This window comes from Ochotona curzoniae, unplaced genomic scaffold (genome assembly GCF_017591425.1).
Source record: "Ochotona curzoniae isolate NIBS_2020 unplaced genomic scaffold, NIBS_Ocur_1.0 contig_4105, whole genome shotgun sequence".
Classification (NCBI taxonomy): Eukaryota; Metazoa; Chordata; class Mammalia; order Lagomorpha; family Ochotonidae; genus Ochotona; species Ochotona curzoniae.
The window spans coordinates 12,108,860-12,133,888 of NW_024466129.1; the positions used below are offsets into that span (position 1 = coordinate 12,108,860).

General features: G+C 43.6%; 1 protein-coding gene across 1 annotated transcript in view; it reads right to left on the reverse strand.

The window, feature by feature from the left end:
• The window catches only part of DPP6 (dipeptidyl peptidase like 6), a 768,584-nt gene extending 748,043 nt beyond the window's left edge, over positions 1-20,541 (reverse strand). The window contains exon 1 of the mRNA XM_040984381.1: positions 20,212-20,541. Within this exon, the coding sequence (XP_040840315.1) occupies positions 20,212-20,439 (228 nt within the window). The 5' untranslated portion in view covers positions 20,440-20,541. The remainder of the gene's footprint in view (positions 1-20,211) is intronic.
• Positions 20,542-25,029: the final 4,488 nt, after the last annotated feature.

Sequence of the window (25,029 nt, forward strand, 5' to 3'; positions counted from 1 at the left end):
CAGAAATATATTTTTAAAAAATATTTCTAAAAAACGTTGAGTTGCATCCTTATAGAAAAGCTGCCTATCCTCCAGTGGCTTATATAACGCAATTATATTTGTTCATACAATTCATGCAAGAAATCGTTGAGTTAAATGAGGTCATGAAGGTGGGCCCTCAGCACCATCTAATGTGAGCAGAGAGTGCCCATGACAAGATGGAGCAGGACCATGAGGAGGGGCTGACAGCAGCCAAGGGATGCCCGTGACCACCAGGAACAAGGCGAGACGTGGTGGGAGGCTCCCCACCAAGGTTCCCAGGAGCAGGCCCTGCTGACACCTTGAACGCCTCCAGTTCTTCAAAATCCCTTTTTTGTGGAATGTTCTAGCACTTCTGGGGAATAGTCAGGCTTGATATATAGTAAATCAGAGCAGCCATAGGAGTCACAGGAGCTGTTTCCGGTCCCTGCTGGATGGAGGGGATGCATATCTGACCCCAAACACTGTCAGTACCACAAACTGACAAAAACATTTGAGAACTGTGTTCAAGCAGATCTATTTCACATCTTGAGATTCACAGTGGGAGTGTCATTTGAAGCTAAGAAGCCAGCTTTTAAGAACTCAACATTTCCAAGCTTTCTCACCATAATATTCTCCTTGAACAAGTAAATATTGAAGAAGGGCAGCCTGGAAAGCGCTGCTGTGGTTTCTTCTAAACTACATTAACAAGGACCCAATCTTACAAGGAACTGTACGTCTGTCAGTTAAACATATACCTAATGACTGATGTTAAAAAGTCAGATTACATTGGGTTCTTTATAATTGCATTTTTATGTGCACTTTTATATTCTATCAGTCATCAGATTTCATCTGGAGTCTGTGGAGGACAGATTGGAGTCCTGGAGCCATAGTGACGGGGGAGAAGAACCACAAGAGATGGATTATTGAGGACAGTTGGATATGCTCAAGGTTCTTCAGTGCAGAACCAGAAGTTGCATCATAAAGGGAAATATGGGGAATTGCCCATACCTAAAGGCCACCTGCTAAGAGCTATGTGGAGTTATAGATTTCCCCTCGTCACTCTGGCAAGGTATCCCCAAACTGTGCCGTTTTCCTCTTAGTTGAGCTGGGTTAATTAGAGAAACATTTTTTCCAGTATTTCTCTAGATTGGGTTTCCTGAGATATTATGGGAACATCCTGCTTTATGGAGGTTCGTGTTTTGAAGACATTGAGCTGTGAGTAACTGTGACACAGACAGAAGTCGTGGCAGTGCGCGAGAGTCGGTGCCCTGCAGTTACACACATCGGTGCCCAGGAAGTGAATGGCCAACGGGCATCCTGGGAACCCACAGAGGACACCAGAAGGCACACAGATATTTTAGCCAACTAGAACTAATAATCAGGATTCCATGATAACACAATATCATTTCATGGCTTTAACTGACTCACTGGACCAATTTCAAAGCCTGGATGCTGATGATTTCCTGAAATCATCAAAAACTCTCAGGATTGAATGCAAATCTGGTTCTTTGTGTTTCATTTTGAAAGACCTACAGCTGGATTTTTTTCCCCCTTTTTTTTCTCACTGTGTAATGCTGCTGCACTCTCTGGCATCTTATCTGATGAGCTGCCCTGAGATTAGTGAGCTCAGAACTGCTGGCCATGCCAGCAAGCGATCTGGCACCTTGGCATGTATTCTGAATTCTGCATGCTGTGCCTGAGTCCCGGGCAGAGACTGAGTATCGTGTTCTCTGTGTCATAACAAGAACAAGAGGAGCGTCCACTCATCTCCAGTACAGCAAGTCAGAAGGCCATGGCAAACTCCAGACAGGAGGACACCTCTGCCATGCAGGACAGCATCTTGCATGGCTCTGAGCTCATTGTCTCTGTGTTGAGACTCTACCTTTCCATGAGCTCACAGTGACTTCTGAACTCAGTACCGTGTGTGTGTGATACCAAAGGTGGCTATGTGGTGCTGTGTGCGTGCTGGTGTGGTGTGTATATGTGTTTAAATCATGTGTGTGTGAAGTATTTGCTATGGAGAGAGAGAGAGTGTGTGTGCAGCATTTGCTATGGAGTGTGTGTGTGGCATTTGCTATGGAGTGTGTGTGTGTATTTATGTGCACATGCGCAAGTTCAAGATGATTGGTATGAGTTTGCATAATGGAAAAGCTGGATTTGATTAGATAAGCCTGAGGGAAGTGGAGGAAATATATTAGCTTTCTGCTTTGTTCTGTGAGAGGAAACATCACGGTTCAGTCTCTAAACGCAGCCTACATTCCCTTCATCTGATAAGACATCGCTCTCCCTTACTGGCAGTGAATGACAAGACTTCTCCAACCGCACAAAGCTACAGAAACCATGACACAGCCATGTGTGCAATCCCGCGGAATCTGATAACACCAAACGTCCCTTTACTTGATTTTTGAAACCTGAATACAGAGATTGCTGAAATGGTTTTAAACAACACAAAGGGTTGCTGATATTATTGCCAACAGAAGCAGATCCTATTACGGTGATTGCATTAAACGGAAGCTTTATAAAAAATACTAAGAATCAGGTTCAAGGTTTTTAACTTAAAGCTAGAGCATTATTTCTCATTGTCACTCTGATCTACTGTACCCAAATCTCTGTCTGGCCAGTGTGACTTCCTATGATCCTGATCATTTCCACTGGTTTCATTGGTTTCTCCCCTCAGTGCATTTTAGAAGGATGCACATCTTATCATGGCCTGTTATAATAAGGTCTTACATCGAGGCAATTTTGCTTTTGGCTACTCACCATCAGTGAGCCACACAATCCTATTTCTACTGTCCTTCAATTGGACACATTCCGACCTTGCCCGGGCAAAATTCAATTATTGAGCACTTACTGTGTGCAGTATTTTAGCCTCAATCAAAGCAACACCTCATAAGACTGAAAGAGACGTGATCCAGCTAAATTTTGAGATGGGGGCTCATGACAGTAACAGAGAACAACCTTGGTGAAACTGACATATCCTGTGTTTCTGCTCTACTGCGTCCTAGGAGGGAATCTCAAGTCATGCTAAACATCCTGCTCGGTTCCCTCTTAGCAGAGAGACTCAGGACCCATCACCTCAAACCTCCACGTCTCAGTTCCTTTAGGCGGTCACAGCAAAGTACCAGCAGGAAGCTATCATTCACAGTTCTGTGGGCTGGATGGCGACTGTCAGGCTGTAGACTGCTAACTTCTGATTAGAATCTGACCAGGTGATAAAACAGCTAGAGAGGTTTCTGGGGGGTCATTTACAGGGGTTGTACCCTCCAGATCTAATCATTTCCTCAACCCCCACCCCTAATCACCACCAAATTCCAGCACTTTGGGCCTTAGTTGAGAGAACCACACATAATCAGTCTGTTATATTCTGCATGCTTCCTGAACAAACGCTGCCAGCAATGGGCAAAGCAGGGCACATAGTCAAAGAGACCTTGACTGGCTCTGTCTGTAGGATCCTCTGGACGCCAATGTATGCATCTGGTATGCTTTCCCATAACCAAATCGCTTCCCCCACATGTGGCAAGTGGTAAATTCTGCAGGTGAATTCTAAACGAACAGGATTGCAGTCAGACGATCAGTGCCTTAGTGACCATGGGGGACTTTTGACATCTGCTTCCTTTCCACAGTTCCGAACCCAGGAACTGACCCCAAAGCAAAGCCTTCTCGCTCTCGTCTGCCCTTCCTCGAAGGAAGAAGTAGATAGAGTGCTGAGATCATCAGAATGACATTGCACTCATCTGTGGCATGCCACACATGTCTAAGAGGTGTGTGTACATGTAACAACTCAATCTTCATCATAAACCAAGAAAGATGAATTTTCCTGTTTTTTTAAAATGGAGAAGAAAAGGCTGAAAACACTTAAGCGTTTTAAACAGCCACTCAGTCACAGAAATCATCATTATTCACGCTTCGGAGGTCCGAGTCTGGGGGCAGCAGGCCACGCACCAGGTTGCACTGTCCTTTGTCAGGGAACACCTCTGAGGACCTTTGTCAGCCAGCACACTGAAAGACAGCCCTGTGTACTATAATAACGGTGTTCGGTGCAAACTTGATTGAACTCTGTGAGCAATGCTTTTATAAACTGTAACAAGAACATCTCATTACCCAACCCGGTTGGAGATCTGTGCATTTATTGAATAATTTGGCTATTATTCCCATAGAGCTCGTTTGATACCAAAATCGCTTTTTACATTTGAAATTGGATATACACGCAATATATTTGCAAAAGCACAATTGCTTTAAAGAAGGGCTGAGTTCTCTGGGCTGTTTCCTTCTGCCTTTCCAGGTGGTTTGATCAGGAGCCACATGATGGCAAGAAGCACAGCTTGAAAACCAAGATCTCTACCAAGTCTCCAAATCTGGTCATTGTGAGCTAGAAAAACAAATATTCGTGATTCACACAACACCAGATGGTTCTATTCTCACAGAGGCTTAGCCCTCGTTGTAGGCTCTAAGAAGAATCCCATTAGTGCGCAATCTCACTGATGCTCCAAGTTCACCCACACTGCATTTATGCTTCCTGACTTGCACCCAGCCACATTCTCTTAGGGTCCCCCCCACAAAGCCCCAAACATTCACCATCCTCCTTCCTTATCCTTGGCTGCTTCCTGCTCCCATCCCAGATTTATTCCAAGTTATTTTTTTTCTCACTCTGTACATGATCATTTTTCACAGTAACATTAAACACATAGGCCCTGGAAAGACCTTGAAATTATGCCCCAATGACCAATTCCAGCTCTTTCCTGAGCTTTCTGGAGACAAGGAGAACAGTGGAGGGTCAGCTTCATGGACTGCCTGCTTTGGCTGCTTTGCTGGTAGCTGGCATTTCTAGGGATGTCCAGGGACTCCCCTGGATCCTCCCAGAAGCACAGTGCCCTTATGCGCATGGCCAAAATGGAGGGGAGATTTCTAGGTGCATGGCTGAGCTTCTCGTGCTGGGCTCAGTCCAGACACTGAGTATGGAACCTTCTGCTGTTGATATAATGCTAGTGGGAATTGGGTTTGACTAAGTCATTAGGCATGGAGTAGTTTGAACTGCTTTGGCTAACTAAACCAAGTGCTTAGAAAGCAGGCTATCCATGCCTATGCCTCTGCTTATTCTTTGCTGCACTGGTTTTGTTTAATAGTGTGCCTTTTGGTAATAGCTGTTAACTCCAGGAGCACACACGCTTCTCATTGGACCAACAGTCGGAAGCCACATGTGCCCGGCCTGCAGCAATCCGATTGTCTTTCAACATGCCGTGCAAGACATCTCAAAATCAAATGAAAGGGTTTGTTTTTTCTAGGGTTCTTCTTTTTTTCGTGAGATTTATTTATCTTTACTGGAAAGGCAGAGTCACGGAGAGGAGAGTTAGAAAGATCTTCCGACTGCTCTTTCACTGTCCACATGGCCACAACTGTTGGAGCTAAGCCAATACAAAGCCAAGAGCCTTCTGCAATTCTCTCACGTGGATCCCACAGTTTTGCGCCATCCTCCACTGCCTCCCCTGGCCACAGGCAGGGGAGCAAGATCAACAGTGGAGTAGCCGGGACCCAAACCAGCACCCATACAGGATGCTGACACTGGTAGGTGGAGGATTGGCCAGTAGAGCCATGACACCAGCCTCTTTTCTAGAGTTCTTATAAAACAGTTCAGCACAGCTTGGTGCAGGTGTAAGTGCCGGTTCTCTCTGGCAACGGCAAATACTGCCCATCTTGTTCTGCATATTTAATTTGGAGTTATGAGATTTGATTTGAAATGTGTGGCTGCAGCCTTGAAGCAGCTAGAGCGGGGCGGTGGGGGCAGGGAAGGAAGATGATTCCCTCAGGTGATTTTATACACGGATGTGTTCAGGCAAAGATTTCAGTCTCTGCTCCCAGTGCCATGCTATGTGCCAAAGAGTTCTGATTGCATTATCATAAAAATGCATGCTATAGATAACTGGAGAGCCTCAGGCTGTTTCAAATAGATTTCAGGAGCAAGGAACACTATTTTTTCCTGCCAGAAATTGTGTTTTAGTGTGAGAAATTTAGTTTTCCTCTAATGACACAAAGTTCAAAAACATTCTGACTTGACTTCTTACCTGTCAAATACAGAAATGATCACAGTGTCAGGAAAACACCAACTATGATATATCATATCATATCATATCATATCATATATTATATTATATATGTTATATTATATTATATTATATTATATTATATTATATTATATATGTTATATTATATTATATCATATTATATTATATTATATATATATATATTCTGTTACGTTGAGGATGAGGCAATACAGAGTTATAATCACAGACAACTTATCAGATTGCTGTATTGACAGGAATAACTTCTCCCCTTAGCCTTACATTTTCTCCCATGGGACCTTCTTTTGTCTGACTTTATGTTATAAGCACAAAGAAGTCAACAAAATAGTCACATAGAGAATTCTGATACAGCTATTACTCTCTCAGTGCAGCAAAGAAATAGGAAACACTGCAATGCTAAACATTACACATCTTAAGCACGCCTACAAAAATAAACAGTACTTTTTTTTTAATATAACGTCTGCTCAGCTATACTCTCCAATCAGTCAGAAGGAGCCTGTTTAGAATCTAACAATAATGAAATCCTTCAAAGTCGCATATTTGCAAAAACTGGTAAGCTGGTAAGCAGCCGTTATACAAGGGTCAAGGTGCTACCTTCAGAATTCTGCCATGTCTACTGTAGGAGGACATTGTGAGCCTGGAAGGCCAGCGAGCACAGGTTTACAGTTCATTGGGCAGTATTTGCATGGAAACAACCAAATGGCTACCTCTTGCATACCTGTTGGGAGATAGTTCCCACGGGTCGAGTAAACAGCATGTAAATGAGAACACCTAGCGCGATGTAAAGACTAAAGGAATTCCAATCTAGAGTGCGAAAACAGTTGATGGTTTTGTTTATGAGCTCCATACTTCCTCCCCTACCCAATACGGACTTTCAGAGTATAAAGTCTGATGCCCCTAATAAACTTCGGCTTTGACCATCAGTCAGGGTCCATGTGTGTTATTATCGGCTCCGTGCACCAAGTCCGTCGCTGCGGGACAGCGACAGTCTACAATGTTTGGAAAACAAGATTGAAGCAGCTGTTAATCTGATAGAAGTGAATGCAGATTTTTTTTTCTTAAATATCATTCAATCAACAGATACAGATCGAGCACTTCCGGTGCGGATTGGGCACTACACATGGCATGTGGGAACATCCGAAGAAGAGTCACAGATCAGGGATTGGATGGGGAAGGCAAGCATGATATGCAGTGCATGATATACTAGAAGACGGTGAATTCCTTGGTAGGAAAAAGAAAAAAAAAAACCAAGCACTGGGAAAAATACACGAGTGACAGATGGGATGTAGTACAAATTTACATAGGGTGAGCAGAGTAGAAATAATTGAGAAAGTGACTTTTGGGTCCTGCATGGTAGCTTAATGGCTATGTAAGATTAGGGTAGTGAATATAATCTTAAGTAATGATAAGGATTAATTAGGGATCTTAGTAAATTAGCGTGAAGTAGATGAGGAAAGGTAATGGGTCCTAAAGAGGTGTTGGAATGCCAGGCAACATTAGTGTGCTAGTCACTAAGTATTGATCAAATATCTGCTAATTTTGCTTCTGTACCGATTGCTTTTGGTTTGAATGTAAGAGACAAGACTAACGCCATGATTGGCATTACATCAGGAGTAGGCCTGAGTCTCATTTCCCAAAGGTGACAGCATGGGATCTTGGAGACCGCCCTGGAAAAATGTAACCAACAGAAAAAGAGAGAAAAAATCCCTTAGCCTTGGATGAGAGCAACAGACTCATCATTGTCGGCTCTCATAGTCCTTTGTGTAATTTGATCTGCACTATTTGAATATGCAGTAGGTAATTAAGAAGAGATAACTTACGTGGTGTATGTGACTAGAAGGATATAAAAGCTGCCTGCAAAAAACAAGCAAGGTCCTTGTCAAGACTCGGACCATAGCTCAAGCTAGCAATAAAGTTTCTTTGCTTTTGCATTGTTGCACTTGTCTACACATTGTAGAACTTGTCTGTCTGCAGTCTGGAGATCTTTTGGACCTAATAGCTAAACTCCTCACCTTACATGCACCAGAATCCCATATAGGTACTGGTTCATATCCAGGCTGCTCCACTTCCAATCCAGTTCCCTGATTATGGAAAGCAACAGAGGATGGCCCAAAGCCTTGGGACCTAGCACCCACATGGGAGACATGGGAGACACAGAAGCTGCTGGCTCCTGGCACCTGGTTTTGGATCGGCTCATCTTTGGCTGATGTGGCCACTGGGGGAGTGAACCAACAGCCTAAAGACCTTCCTTTCTTTTATCTGCCTTCTCAATGAAAAGAAATAAATTTTTTTTGAAGGAAGGAAGGAAGAAAGGAGAGAAGAGAAAGAAAGAAAGAAAGAAAGAAAGAAAGAAAGAAAGAAAGAAAGAAAGAAAGAAAGAAAGAAAGAAAGAGAGAGAGAGGAAGAAAGAAAGAAAGAAAGAAAGAAAGAAAGAAAGAAAGAAAGAAAGAAAGAAAACAAGCAAGCAAGCAAGCAGGAAGAAAGAAAGAAAGAGAGAGAGAGAGAGAAAGAAAGAAAGAAAGAACGAACTGGGAGAGGAAGAAAGAAAGGAGGAAAGAAGGAAAGAAAGAACGAACTGGGAGAGGAAGAAAGAAAGGAGGAAAGAAGGAAAGAAAGAAGGAAGGAAGGAGAAAAAAAGAAAGAAAAAGAAAGAAGAAAGAAGGAAAGAAGGAAGAGAGTAAAGAGAGTGAGAAACTGTGGAAAGAGATGACTTTTTGCAACCAGCATGAGGAGCACAGTGAGGACAATCCAGGGGCAGGACTGATAGGCATATGGAACAGCCAACATAAAGGCAGTGAGGTGACAAGGGAATACCAAGGTAGCCAACTGTTGAAACACAGCAGAGGAAATATGGCCGCATTGGTAAAGGGGGTACCAATCATGTCAGCTCTTAGATCATTCTGGGAACCATACCTTCTGCCTTGAGTGCAGTGGAGTCACCTACCAGAGTTGTGAACTGAAGACCCATAAGGGAATCTGACATGGGGAGCCTAAGAATGTGTTTTCGGTGAGGCCAGAATCTAAGTAAATGGACTTGAACCACAACAAATTGAGCTGATTTTGGAAAAGGGAAAAGTACAACCTAAAGAAATGATGGAAAAACTTTCTGGATGACCATTAAGGTAGGACATTGTTTGCAGGTGTGAGGACAGGGAAGATGGAGAATGACAAATGATCACTCAAGGCAAGGCACTCCTCTGCAAAGAGGAGGACCCCGGGAGCTGGCACCAGGCCAGGAGAACAAATCTGTGCTTTTTCCATCTGGTTATGGCAAAATAAAAGAGCAGCTAGAGCAGAAGCGGTAGGATTAGAAAGACCACGAGGTGGCAAGTACAGAACATTAGGATTCCACTCAGGTACCCTCCTGTACCTGCAGAGACAGAAGCCTTGCTGATTGATGTGATCTCGTTGGAGTCAGAGAACAACACAGAGGAAGTGCACCATGATTGAGTATTCAGCTAGGCTGGCAGCCCAACCAGGAACCTACAGCCTCTGCCTGTCACAGCAGTTCTGTTTCTATAGAAACGACACCCCTGCCTCCCATGGCATGCCTCTTTCCTTTTAGCAGACCATCAGTCAAACGGACATTTAGGGGCTGAATTCCCTGTGTATTTGGAAGAACTAAAGATTTGAAAAGCAGGAAGAGAAATAAAAGGCACCCTTGCCACATAAAACATGGTGACTAAATGGTACTAGGTAAGACACGAGTTGAACGAGAACGTCCTGCTGGAAGACCTTAATTTCTAAATGATGACTAGGTTTGTCCTGCATTTGCATAAAATGGAAGAGCACATTGCATGGCAAGCGGCACAGACTAAGGTTTCTGGATTTTGCTCCATGCAAGGAACCTCTCCTTTGGAAAGTTTCTTCAGGAACATCTCTACTTCTCTGACTTGAAGGCTCGCAAGTGCAAGTCTCTCAGTAGTGTGGTTGACTCACAGAGGCCCTCTGAAAGCAGCGCTATGTGCTGGCATTCTCCCTGTTCTCCTATCTGCTCCCCATCCACTCCACTCCACACACTGAATAGGAGATGCCTTCCAGGGAACTGGATCTTCTTGACGTTCCTGACATCAACAAAACAAGCGTTCCAAAGCAAGGACCTGGTAGGGATCATGCATTCTCAGGCCCACTGTCTTTCCAGGCATAGTTTTTATTTAGTGCTTTTGAGAAGTGAAAAAGCTCAGGGTCATTAGGAAAGAGAAGACCCCCCATCTTGAAGTTTAGAGAGCATCCATTTTGCGCCTGGCTGATGATGTCATTGAGGGCCAGATCAAAGCACCACTTGCATATATGATTTATTCCCCTGTCCCAGCCACAGTGACATATCGCAGTGATGTACAAACCACTTAGTTTCTTGCTTGCTGAATAGGTGTTATCAGGAACATTGCTGGTTTTCATAAAAGACAGACAGTACAGAGCAAGTCACACATACTGGCTCTTAAAGCTTTCATTTGGAATTGCTCCTCTTTCTCCCATGCTCTTTTTACTTTGCAGCCACACCCAATTGCAAGAGATCATATGAGAATAGACCTACTGGGCACTCACGTGTCTAGAAATATTAGACGAGCTATCCTGACAACTCTCACCCTCACTCTCATGAGAAGCCAGCACCCTCCAAACCCTTAGCTTGAGTTCATAGCTGTACAATCTCACCCAAGCTTGACTCTGTTCACTTGCTGCACACTGATGTTTTCTTGCCTCTTCTCCATCTAATAGTTATTGTCATGTAAGTTTTGGCTGCAGTTACCCTCTGTCTGAAGGGAATCTATAGTTGCGAATGTGCACAGTGTCTGAGAAAGAAAAGGAAGAAGAGACGAGTGAATGGATTCAGGGATGCCCTCCACACAGTTGATTCTTGAATACTTGGCCATGCAAGGCATCAACTAGCAAATCAGCAGACAGGACAAGGATGATGAAGCAGGCCCCAAAGTTCCCCAGGGAAAGGAACTGGGTTTTCCCGCAACTTAATCCAAGTGTCCCAGAAAACTTAACTAATTCTCTCCATGAATGTTGCTAGGGGTGAGAGGGCTCTGCCAGAACCCTAGAGCTGGTGTGGAAGATAAGGAAAAAGGGAGACCCAGGAACAGAAATGACAGAGGTACCCTTACAGGAGACACCCAGCATGCACTAACAATAAGTGCCATTAACACTGGATTAACGCTTGGCAGGTGGTTAATATCCAGTAATTCTAAAAGCATTCAGAGAGGAGATCATTTTCTCTACCATGACTCTTCAGAGGTGTCTTGCTTTTTAAAAAAAGTTTGGCAAGGAGGCACTTAACCCAGAGGCGATGTTATTGGTTAGGACACATTCATTCCATACTGGAGCACCTGGCTTTGAGGCCTGGTTCTACCTGCTGAGTCTCATTGTAGGAGGCAGGGTGTGATAGCACAGCTAACTGTGTCACTGCCTCCGACCGGGGAGCTCAAGATGCAGCTCCTGGCTCCTACTTTCAGCCTAGCTCAGTCCCATGTGTTGTGGGCATTTACAGAATGAAATAGCAAGAGGCATCACTCTCTTTTTGTTCTATCTCTCAAATTTAAAAAAAAAAGTCATTAGGTGGAATAATAAGTGTTATAATGCAGTTTCCAGAATTGGGGAATTTGAGAAAAGTTATCTAGGACTTGTCCTCTCTGTCTGTAACACTGTCTTTACATAAGCAAACAAGTCTTTGAAAAAGTTTTAGAACTTATATATATATATATATGTATTGCATATAATCTATAGGCATTTATTTGGGTAAGTATATAAAGATATTTCAAAAAATTTATGAAAATGGAATTAAAAGATCATTTTGGTGCAAGAAAACTTGAAATTTTTTCATCGCGTCTTCCAGAATGTGAATTTTCTCATGAACTTCAAAAATACCCTCATATGCACAGATTTCAAAAGACTTTTTGTATCATGGAAACATTCATTTCCATGAATTTTTTGAAATATTCTATTATGGATATGTAACAAAAACTCATTTCTATCTGCAAGCTGCTATGTTGAATTGCTTTATTTTAAAAATAAATGCTATTCTATGTCAAATAAAATCAAAGTGGATAAGGAGATAGAAAGGCTAAATGGTTTTCTCAGTTAAATTGGGACAGTTACATATACATATATATCCCCTCTGCTTCTTTAGTAACATATGCATATGCTAATATTGACCTATTATCATCCAAGGTCAAAGCTGATACAAAACTAAAATGTGAACACTATAGAAAAATAAAATTTGATTTTACAGTTACTTGAAACACCTGGTATATTCTTAGGTTTCCTCTAAATTTAAGAAACAGTATCTAGATAGATAGACACGTTTTTAGGTGGGTATGTATATATATATACCGTGTGTGTACAACAGATATAAATAATTTCTATTGCACACATAGCTAAGGTTATTTTAATAAATCCTAAACATCTTCAAGTTGTTTATTCACCTCTACAGAGTTGACTAGAACTTTCCTCATACTATTTAGAAGTGAACTATAGCTTCAGGACTACAGAAACGAAGTTGCTTGTCTCTCAGCCCTTTCTACATCACCATAGGTCCCAGCTCCTCCCTGGTCCTCAGGACCCACCAGCTGCCCTCCCGCCATGCCAACCCAGAATCTGGACATTGGGAACCACAGCGTGCCTCCACGCCCCACATCATTGGAAAACTGATATCTGCACCTCTCTGGCCCCATGTGCTTCTGGTCTCCATGTAAAATACATGGATCCATGGGTTTCTCTACACATCTACATGGATCTTAGAACATAGAGAAAACATTTATTACACTTGAAATGGACGACACAGAAACAACGCTATGTGGACATCAGGCTAACCCATTCAGAACCGACGGACTCAGACAGTTATCTTTTCTAAATTCCAGATATTTTAAACTGAGCAACACAATGAAGTTAATTCCTTACCTCATTTATATTACAGTACAACAAACAGAAAAGAATATAAGAGTAAGGGAAGAGGTTGAGGTTCTCTCAGGTCTGAAAAACACGAACAATGTTCTGTGGCTACATGTAATATTCTCATTTGTAAAATCAGATGTTAGATTTTAAATTTTTTCTACTTATAATATTAATGTTTGACAGTTGTAAAGACAAATGCTCTGAGAGTTATGAATTGAAAAGGTTGAATTTTTTACATGCATCAGAATTAAGCCAATGTGCCTGAAATAGAAGCCAGTCATAATGTGGCATGAGTATCCAATGCTGTTAACACTAAATTTATTAACCAGACTTTGATTTTAAAAGGATTATGATTGTTATGATTTTCATAGGCAGTGCTCCATGAGGGGAATCGATATTGCACACTGCAGAGAAACATTTCTCACGCACTTGATTAATGCATTGTTATCATCAGAGTAATTAAAAGGAACAGGGTTATAGACAATCAGCACGTACATCTTACTCAGCAACTCCTGCCAGTTGCATGCAAAAATTAAACTCATTAATCATTCTGACTATTAAAGAACAAAATGCTTTGGATAAGACATGTTTAAAAAAAATAAAACTTTGTTTTATTAAAGAACAAAATAAAACAATCTTGTTTTTCTAGCAATTCTAGAATATTAATCACATGTGGGCAAAAGAGCTGATTCCTTTCTCAAAAATATAAATTAGATGATGTTGTTTTAATGCTGTAGACCTCCTTAAATCTACCAGTAACATACGCACGTAAATTACAGAGAAGTATGAACTGGAAGTGATAAAAAGAGAGTGCTTAAAATTCTCTTCTCAAAAAATCCTTTCCTGTTAACTTAGAACTCAAAGGTTCTAGGAAGATGCAATATTCCTTTCCTGTGATCAAATTTGACTTGAAGCAAACATACACTTTGGACAGGCAGGCTGGAGAGGGCACAGGCTTAACACATTGACATTCCTTTCCCATGATTCACAGTTCACAACTGAGCCTTCCAAAAAAAAGGCAATCAGGTTTACCCAGGACTAATCCTTCACATCAAAATATTAGCTATTAGACTTTCCCCCTGTAGCCAAGACAACTGCGAAGGTGATATAAGGCACATGTAACAATGCTTCACAAAATCAAAATGTGTAGTACAGGCATAAGGTGGTTTGGATGCTATATCCAGATGTCATGGAATACCATTCCAAATATATTCATTTCCTCTTTTACAGAGTTATTTCTTTTTCTTGGAAAGACAGATGTACAGAGAAGAGGAGAGACGAAGAGGAGGATCTTCCATCTGGTTTCACTCCCAAATGACTGCAATGGCTAGAGCTGGGCCAATCCGAAGCCAGGAGTCAGGAGATCCTTCTGGGTCTCTCACATAGATACGGGGTCCCAAGGCTTTGAGCCGTCCTCAACTGCTTTGCCAGGCCACAAGCAGGGAGCTGGATAGGAAGCCGGGCTGCCAGGATTAGAACCGGTGCTCATACGGGTTCCCAGCGCATTCAAGGTGAGGACTCCATCAGCTAGGCCATGGTGCTGGGCCTTATATATGCATTTCTTACAACAAAGACAGCTCCTAATTAGGACAGCAGACACTGGGCTGAGATGAGAAGTATAATTCCTACATGATTTTGTAATAGTTTAAATGAATTTTCATTCACAGCATTACATTTTTAACATTACACATTTTATCAAAATATCTACTATGTAGCCATTTGAGTTAATGCTGTGTGCTGAATGCATTCAGAAAAATGGAACGTTTCAAATACTAAACTATTCTGTACAGTAGGATTGCTTGATTTAGCATGGTAGAGCCAGAAGGGGTCTTGAACGTTTGTCCAGAGAAATATGTGAGGCTACAAGAAAGTGATTAAGACATTTGCAACTGTGATTTGTGCACGGTTATATGAAGTGTTTTCCATGTGAGAAAGCTGACAGAATGGCCATACTGGATGTAGAAATAAGGGGATTAAGCTCAAACACTCTTTTGAAGGCGAATGTAGAAAAAGAAGAAGATGCAGAGTTAGGGACAGCGTCCATGAGGATATTTTCTCACCTCTAAACCCGTGATGCACGAGGCTTTTTGATACACCATACAAAGGTTGGAGAAGATCGAAATGATGGTCTTTAAAATTCTGAAATGTTGGAACCATCAATTCTAGAACACAGAAAGGCAAACTATCTTCACAGGAAATGCTAAGAGGCAAATGTCACAGTAAGAGAAAGACAGGGAGAGAGGCTCTCCTAGGGGTTGGCATCATGACATAGAGGATTAAGCTTCCACCTCTGGGGCCAGCATAACATATGGATGCCAGTTGAGTCTCTGCTTTTCCACTTGGGATTCAGCTCCAGCTAATGTGCTGGGGAAAAGCAACAGATGAAAAGGCCTAAATCCTTGGGCCCCTATACCCATATCCGAGACCTAGAAGATGCTCCTGGCTTCGGACTGACCCAGAACCAACCATTGCAGGTATTGAGAGAGTTAACCAGCAGGCGGAAACTCTTTGTCTCTTCATGTCTCTTTATAAATTTCTCTTTCAAACAAAAATAAGTAAACATTTGAAATCAAAAGCTGTCTTCTTGTAATTTAGTATGATCAGAATAAACTTAGTTCTGCTGATGTAACAGAAAACAAGAAAAGAGAAAGAATAAAATACTGAAAACCAGTGTAGATATAAAAAGGTTCTTTTACCCTACTACATAAAGGGTAAGAGGAAGTTGTGATTAACCAAAGAAATTACAGCTCCAATTCAGGAAGAGAGAGAGACATGGATTCTTGTAACCTCATGAAAGTCATGAGATACAAAATTTTGAGAAGGTAGTGATCTTAAGAACAAAAGTTGCAACCACATCAGGGTTAAGGGGGAAACAGGAAAGTCATTGCATCAGCAACACTGCGTGTGCTGTGTCTGTAATGAAAATAGAGTGCCACGTAAGCCTGACTCCACTGCGGGCAAGCAAAGAAGGATTACTGACAACAATAAACGGGGATCACTCAACTGCCTGATGAGAAGAAAAAAATCACAAGACGACAAAGCTGGGAGTGCAGGACAGTGAAGAAGCTCTGTGCTTTTGCAGGCAAAGAAAGAACAGATGGAGGAGTGATTAAGGAGTGAAATTATTACTTATGGCAGCAGAAAATATTCATTGAGCAATTTCCACTAGCTGGCACTTATTAACACCTACTTTGTTTCTCAGACCACCGGCATGAGAAATAAGTGACATCACAACTTTCCATTGGTGAAATTAAGTTCTGAATGACCTTGCAATATCCCCACGGTGAAGAAGATTAAAACACTAAGTAGTATCGAATTGGTCATGAACAAAATAGAATCAAGTGGATTACTTGAAAGGATTAGCATTCTTACACAATAAAAAAATGGTTAAAAATTTAATTTTAAAACCATTTACAATTAAACAGAAGACATTAGCAGAGTTTATTAATATATTTGTGAAGGCAAGCTATTTAAAAAATCATGAAGTTCACCAATCCCAGGGACTCAAGAATAAGATACTGATATCAGGCCAGTGGAAAATCAAGTCCAGAAAGAGACTGGCTGGTTGTAGAAGACACACATAATTATGAAGTTGGTCCTCTCAGGCTGCCGGTCATCATGGGCCATGATCCATCATTCAATTCCTGATTTGATCAATTTGTTTTAAAATCCTATCGTCATCACATTTTGTTGGCAAATAACATATCATTCAAAAATCAAGCAGATAGCAACATACAATGTATCTGTGACACATCTCCTACTCTGATAAAATACGCAAGGCATCCAAAGTTCTGTAGCAAATCAGAAAAAAAAATGCTCTGAGTTCAGCATTTTAAAATTAGTCACAATTAATTTCTACAGACCTTTACCAAATTCACTTCCAGCAACATGTCCTTTAAGAATCAGCTTATTTCTAGGTCCATGAAACAAAATTTAACCTGCAGCAACAATTGATTAGGTGGAGGCATTGCCCAAGTAATTGATTTTGTATTTAAATATATCTAGGATTTTTGAGGAAATGGAAAAGATGCTCCAAAATTATTTCTCTTTCTAAGACCTTCTTTGCACTTACTTGGTAAAAGAAGGATTTTCTGTAGACTTACATGAGTGAGAGTTCACTTTCTTGAAAGTTTTAGTGTGTGTTTAGCTAATACATTATTAGTTTAGCTACTGGTCATTCCACATTTACATTTGGTTCATCTTGCTATACCCTATCTTCCCACGCCTTGCTGACTTGCTGAATTAACATATATTTTGGTTCTTGAGGAATTTTCCCCTCTCAATCACATGTAGGTATGTTCACACACACCAAAAAGACTACCTTTTATTTCTCCCTTTCTAACTGGAAGGACAAGAGGTAAAAAATTCAATGACTCTTAAAAGGTCTGCAACTAACTCTACGCTCAGTCATCAAGGTGGCGAAGCCATTACTCTGTCTTTGAATAACTTTCCACAACAAGCCAAAGAAGCAACTGAGCAGTCAGAGAAGAGCCATGGACAGTTCCTGCGTGTAGCTCTAACAAGAATGTGTCAGCACCCCGGACAGCTCCGAGTGCCTAGGAACTCCTCAGCAATGGCAGCAGCTTTAAAATGCATAATTTTATACAATTTAGCTTTAAATTTGAGATGCAAATGCTTATTCCAGATTCTTTAAATCTTGACCAGAGCAGCTATCTAAAAAAAAATTAATGACTAGTGACTTTCTTTAACTTATATCTCTTGACTAAGTTTTAGTCAAGAGAAAGAAAGAAATCTGGAAGAAATCACAGACTAAAACTTAGTTTCTTTCTTATACGCATCTACTTTTAATGAGCTTCTGGATATGATTCTACCAATTTTCTAAGAGATTATACTAAAGTTGTTTTTTTGAACTTGGAGCATTTCTTTCCGATTTGAACTAAAGTTGTTTTTTTTTTTTTAATTTATTTTTTTAGTTCTTGTGGCAGTGACTAGTTAATACATCTTTAATTTAACAAACAAACCTTATTGTATATTTTACTGGTATTCATATCCTGCTTTGTGATGTGTATCATTAAATATTATAATAATTATGCTTAACATGTCCATTAGCTCATATAGTCACATATAGCACAGTTAACTTACAATTCTCATGGTGTACATGCATCCTCTAGCCTGTTATTGAATAGCACATATGTGCTATTTGCAGCTGTGAACTCATTGTGACCAGATAGTAAAACAACAAGATTACATGCATACGCATAGGAAGCTGTCTCTCCATGGATATACTACACCAACACACGTGTGCAGGCAGGCATCTTTCTGAATTTTTCAGGAAAACTACTTCTATCAGGACATAATCAAAATTAGAGATGTTCAGAGCCTTATCAATACAAATCATTTGTATTTGCTAACACCCCCGATCTGTCCCTCAGCAAAACACTTGCTTATCTGAGAAGCAGTTCCAGATACATGTCAAAATGAAAGGAAGAAAATATAAGCTCAACGCTAAGATTAAAGCAGAAGAACGGACAGAACATCTGAAGATCCAGCCACTTGCCTTTCCTTTCCCCTAGCGACACCTACAGCCCAATGGGAAAAAATGTACTTTTTTTTTTTCTCCAAACAACAGTTTAAAGTCATACTTAAGGTGGAAAAAATAAAGTGCATCTTTTCTGTCTGCATTGCAGCTCAGTTGTTTTTCCCCACACCCACGGTTTAATCTGAATGACTTTTCCCAATAAGCCTCCTTTTTTCCAGATATACAGATCTGTGACCCTGATGACAGAATGGTTTGTCACATCCCAAAGAAACTGGGCCCTCAAGTAAGGGGCATCTCCATACCTTCCCTCTAACCAGCAAAACCTGGAAGGGAGTCACGAAAAAATTGAAACTCTCTTGCAAGATGTCATGCAGGGTTGTGGGATGTGTGTGTGTGTGTGTGTGTGTGTGTGTGTGTGTGTGTGTGTGTGTGACAGAGAGAGAGAGAGAGAGAGAGAGAGAGAGAGAAACACTTATCATCTCTGTTGGACTGACCATATCCTCCACTCATAAAACAAAACAAAAATCGGTAACATCAACCAAACCTGGCAATTAAGAGTTGTCCACGAGAAAACACTCTCACTGTGTGTATGCCTTCCTTCTCCACACGTACACACAGATGTATTAAAACACCATCACGTCCTGTGACCACCTCTTCCTGTTCGGGCTTCTGTACAGTCTTGGGAGGGGAAGGCAAGACTGAGCCAAAAGGTCAGGGGCTTTACAATTCTGCTGACAGTTGCCTCTGAGTGGACAACTCCTCAAAGCAGGGAGGCTGCTAAGACCCAACACGCTTGTTTTGCTTCTTGGAGGCCACACACCTGCTAAGGCTTGCACCGGCTAAGCCACTCCTGCCTTTCTGATCTTCCCTGAGAATCTAAGGCCTCAAAGGAAAACAAGTTTTCTCTTTTTCCCTTGCTAAGGTCCCTCTGAACCTCCGGACAGGAGCAACACGAGATGGGAGGTGGCTCAACCCACCCATCTAAGGAGCCAGTGGCATCCTGCATGAGTCACCGGTTACTAGGGTGATATGCAAATCCAACCTTTGAAAGCAGGCTGCCCAAGTAGCAGAAGGTGCTCGCAAGAAGTTTTGGTGATCAGCCTAAGCCAGAGTCCAGGGCATGAGGCAGGAGAGAGTTGGCTTGAGGCCTTCCAATGAAAGCTGTACTCGCCCCTTGGCCAGAGGTTGGACCTCTGGGGCTAGTATTTCTACAATTTTTCTTATTTTCCAGACCACTTCGAGAAATGTGTATTATGTGTGAAATAAGGAGAGACAGAAGCATTCAAGTCAAGAAATAAGCAGAAGGGCGAAGAAAGGTCCAATAAACAGATTTCAGGAACGAGGGGAGGAGGGGGAAGGGGTGCGAGGATGTGAGACTTCATTTTCGCGATTTTTCAAGGAAGTGAACGAAACAAAAGCAACTGGTAAGCACAGAGGGAATTCTATCCTGAGCATGCACAGCGGCATGAGGTTCCAAAACACACATTCACCCATCTAGTGAAGCCCAGGCGAATGCATCGCAGATGCCAGCGGGCGCAGCACCAACACCCGGCTGCCTCCAGCCGCCCAGTCCCGGCCGCCACGGCCGCAGACGGAGCCCCGCTCTGGGAGCGCGGTGACCGAGATCCGGCACCGAGGAGAGTGTGGTGGGTTCTGGGGGGAGCGATGGGGGAAGGGCCCGGGATGGGCACCGGGAGGGCGAGCCCCGCCGCAGCCCCCCACCCACCGCGGTGCGCTTACGTCCTCCTCGTCACCGTCGCTCCGCGCCTGGTACTGGAACCGGGGCCGGCCGGCCGCGCCGCGCTCCCGGGACGCCGCCGCCTGCACCTGCGGGCCGGGGGGCTTCGCCGCGGCGCCGCCGTCCTCCTCCGGCCCCTGGCCGCCCAGGAGGTGGCTCGCCTCCGGGGGCGCTGGAAAGGACCGGGAGGTGTTGATCTTGCCGGTGAACCTCTGGTACAGCGAAGCCATCAGTCAGTCACCGGGCGCGCTCTCGCTTGTCTGTCTCTGGGGCTTTGAAATATTTTGCTTGCTCTGTCTGGGATTCCCGCTCCCCGACCCTCCTCCAGAATAGGAAAGGAAAAAAAAAAAAAAAAAAAAAAAAGGAGAGGGGGGGGGGAAGACGGCAGGAGGAGACGGGGAAGAAGCAGCGGAAGAAAGGCGAGCCAGCGGCGGCCGCTGCTCCGCGCGCCACTCTCAAGTCGCAGCTGGGCGACTGCTCGCTCAGCCTCCTCCGCCCCCTCCCCCGGCGGCTGGGCCACGCGGGGGTCTGGGTGTGTTGTCGCTCTCTTTGCTGTTTTTTTTTTTTTTTTTTAAACTCCTTGCCAAGACCAAGCAGGGCCTAATCAGAGAGATCGAAGGCAGCAAGAAAGCAGAAAAAAGCATAAAGAGGGAGGGAAATGCCTAGGCCCCATGATCTGGCACCACCTAGAGACCGGCGAACATCCAGAGCGAATCTCCGCGCTCGCCCGCGCCCCTTTTGCGCGACTCCTTCTTCCCTCTCCCCTTCCCGTCCCGACGCTCGGCTGGCTGATGGCGCCTGGGTGGCCCGGGGCTGGCACACCGGAGAGGGCGGGCGCCTAGAGCGCTGGGCGCGAGCTGCAGACACGAGGGGAAGGAGGCGGGGGCCAGGGCCACCTTGGTGATGGATGCGGGATGGGTACGACCGGTGGGTAAGTGTTTGGGGCGCTGGGGAACCTGGGGCGTCACTGGCTCCGCCAGAGGTCACACCCCAAGGCTCAGGGAAGAGAGCTATCAGACCCAAAAGGAGATGAGGGAGGCCGAGCAAAGATGGGGAGAGATCTTGATGGCAGCCCCACCCACAGAACATTACTCTGCACCCCGCCTTCCCAGCACCTGCTACCACCCGCAGCAGCACTGGGCTAACTCCAAGGGGGTACCTCTCCCTAGGTGCCCCCTCCCCCACCTTCTACGTTTTTGCCTAACTTGAAACAACAACCTAGCAGTAACCCCGAGGGCTTAGTATTGCACCTCGGGATAGGAAAAGTGAGATGAGCTTGGAGGAGAAAGGCTGGCCTGCGAAGAACAACTCAGGAAGGGCAGGCTGCTGATGGACCCTCCTGCTTGCCTGCCTGCCTTCCCAAAGCTCGCTGTTCTCTGAAAACAGCTTCACCGCCCTGGAGGAGCTGGGAAGGAAAAGATGTTTTGGAGGAGGCCTGCTGGAAGCCTGCACAGCAATCCCATTAAACGCTCCTCCCCACACATCCTATTTGCATATTTCACGAATCCCGTTTCTCATTTTCAGTAAACATCAGTCAAAGCCAGCAGAGCTGGGATGCCCGCAACTTTTCCAAAGCCTCCTCCTTGCCCCAACCCCTCCCCACCCCGCAACCCCACCTCACCCACATACGGGGAGGAAGTGAGAGGAGCAGGAATGGTACCAAAAGATGTGCACCATTCTGGGGTTCTTAGGAACTCTTTTTTTTTTTTTTCCTGCATTAAAACGTGCTTCAGCGCCCCTGCGTGGAAAGATGAGCAAACTGCTTTCTTGCCAGTTACTGAGTGAGAGATGTGGGTTTCTTTCCCTCCCTCTTCCTCTTTTAATTTCATCCCAGACTTTCTTGAAGGTCTGGAGACTTCTCCTGCCCTGGCTTCAAATCCCTTTGGCACAGCCCCTTCTCTCTTCTCCCTGGCCCTTCCAGGCTGGGGTGGATCACTTCCTTCCCCTGATGCCCTCACAGGTGCAGCAGAGCCACCTGCCCCTGCCCAGACTCGACTGCCCCTTGCACCTGGTGTGAAGGTGGGAGTCCCCACATTCTCCCAGGACTCAGTGGAGGTACTCCCCGGTCTCTCCTAGGTCTCCATGACTATTTCCACGGAGGTTTTAAAAAATGTAGAGACTGGGCTATTGCCAGGGAGATCGGATTGGGGGCTCACGTCTGCCAGCCACATGCTGCCTTCACTTTCGCAAGCACAGAAAGCCAAGTGACCGCCACACCTGGTCCCAAAATAGCCCCCCTTGCTCACCTCCTCAGCTTGGGGGCGAACACGGGATGCTGGACAGTAAAATTTCCTGGTCGGAAGCAACCTGCCCCCTCTTCACTTCTGCCTCTTCACCACCTTCTCAACCCAACTGGTAATTTTCTGCTTTATTCCATCCTGTGCATTCTGTTAGCTTCCTCTGTGAAGAAGCATGAAAAACCTACATCAAATATGCAAGCAAGTACAATCCGTATTCTAGTAGCTGCAAGGTCTGCTGCAAGCTGCAATTTCCAACTGTGCCTGGAAGACAAAGGCAACAGTCATAAGACCCTCAATGTTAAACGTTTTTTAAAAGTTTGTTTTTAATTGGAAAGGAAGATTTGCAAAGAGAAGAAGAGACAGATCTTCCATTCACTGGCTCACTCCTCAAATGGCTGAAATGGCTGCAGCTGAACAGATCCAAAGTCAGGAGCCAGAAGCCTCCTCTGGGTCTCCCGGCCCCAAGCAGGGAGCTGGATGGGAAGTGGGTCAGCCAGGACACGAACCGGTGCCCATATGGACCCCAGTACCCATATGGGAGCCCAGTGTATGTAAAGCAAGAAGTTTAGTCACTGGACTACTGTGCCCCTAATACTAAACTTTAAAAGTCAACTTATTTAGAGCCACAGGAGCCTTGGTTCTGGTCCCCCCTGCCGCATTGCAGCTGTGCCTTTGATGAAAGGAGGCTGCCTCTCTCAGCAGAGGCTTCAAAGGAATGCTCATGCTGTTCACCGTGGCCTCAAGATCCTGACATTTCACTAAATACAGATGCTCTGAGCGCTTATGTAATGTGTATGTGTTAAATGTGCCATGTATATTTTTGCACAAACTGACAAGGATTGAAGAATTCTGTTATAAGCTTATATTGAGACATTTATCCAAAACATACTAATTACATAGTTCATCCTAAACAGCATGCATCATGCTTCATAAATATGAGGGTATTAGCAATCACAGTGTGAAAACACGAAATAAAGGAAGCACACGTGCTGCTCAGATGTCTAAACTCTCCTTCACTTACATATTTTGAGGGGCAGAGAAGCTCAAAGGGGAGTGACAGGGAAAGAGGTGTCAACTTGCACCTGTTTCACAGCAGCCACGTTTGAGTTCCAGCTTCCTTCTAAATCGGGAAACAGCAGGTTCATGAACTTGGGTCCCCATCGCCCACGTGGTCGACATGGATTGAGTAAGTGGCTCCTACTTTTGGCTCAATGAAGCAGCAGATGGCCCTCTGTGTATCAATCATTCAAATAATTCAAAACAGAAACAAAAACAAAACACTCTACTCTCAGGAAAGCTTGCGAGTGATATTTAGATTGTGATTTGGTTAAAGTTAATAACCCTAATTAAATTGTTCAGAAAACATGGCACGTCTTTTCTATTTTAAGTGGTTTTTTTTTTTTTACAATGATACAAAACTATAACATTCAGATGCACTCAAGGAACTATTTGAAGCTGAAATTTGCATTGAAAGAAGCAAAGCTAAAATTAAACAGGGGAAGTGGAGGGAGACGAATGGTTAGGAAAAGTAGCAGCTGCTCAGAGGAAAGTCTATAGACAGACTACTTGAAGCAGTGAGGTGGCAACGTAGCAGCAAGGAGTCGCCTCAGGCCAGTCTAGTCTGCGGGCTGAGGAGCAACCTCGACAGAATACGGCCAGGCATCTACCAAGGTGGTTAGGATCCTGCTTACAACGCTGCATTCCACATCAGACGGCCTGCGTTGAAATTCTGGTTATGTGCATGCGTGTTCCTACTCATTCACGTGATGTGTTCTACACGTTAATACATAGGTTGCAGGTGTATCCTCAGAGACTCTGCCGACGCCAGAGTCACATATGTCAAACTACTATTTTAGAATGAGTGCAGTGATGCAATGCTATAGAAGGACAAACTATTTTATTTTATATTTGTGATACAGAAGTCAATTCTCGCCTCTAATAACCCCTTCAAGTATCCCTACCTTTACCAGCTTATCTCACCCTGACTGCAACAAATGTATACGCGTATATATGTATATATATTTACGTATATATGTCAAGAAGGACTCTGAAGAGCAGTAAAACTACGCAATGTACCTTTCAGCATAGAGGGTTGTGTGAAAACCCATGTCAATACCCCTCAGCTCAACTTACTCTTGAATGTCTAAATCTACCTTATTGAAGCAGATTTTTCACTCTCACTTTTATTGTTTAATTAATTTCATTAGAGAATCAAAGAAATGGACAGAAACACTCCAGTCTGCTGGTTCTTTCCCCAGATGCCCAGCATGCCTGCAGGTGGACCAGACTGAAGGCAGCTTACAGCAACCGAGTAGAATCTCTTGTGTGTCTATTTTTAATCGCTATCATTATTTTCCATGGTATAGTTTTGTAGGGATATGGAGTCCCCCCTCCTTCTCCTACCCCTCACTTTTCCTCCCTTCACTAGTTCCCCCATATTATTACAACAATAATTTACTCCTTCAGCAACAGTCAGCATTGCAGTACAGCATTCTGCAATGTAAGTGTACCACGATTTTTTTATGTATAGACAGCAATAGAAAATCTAGTATTGAGTTGTCGAGATATAGTGGGTACTGC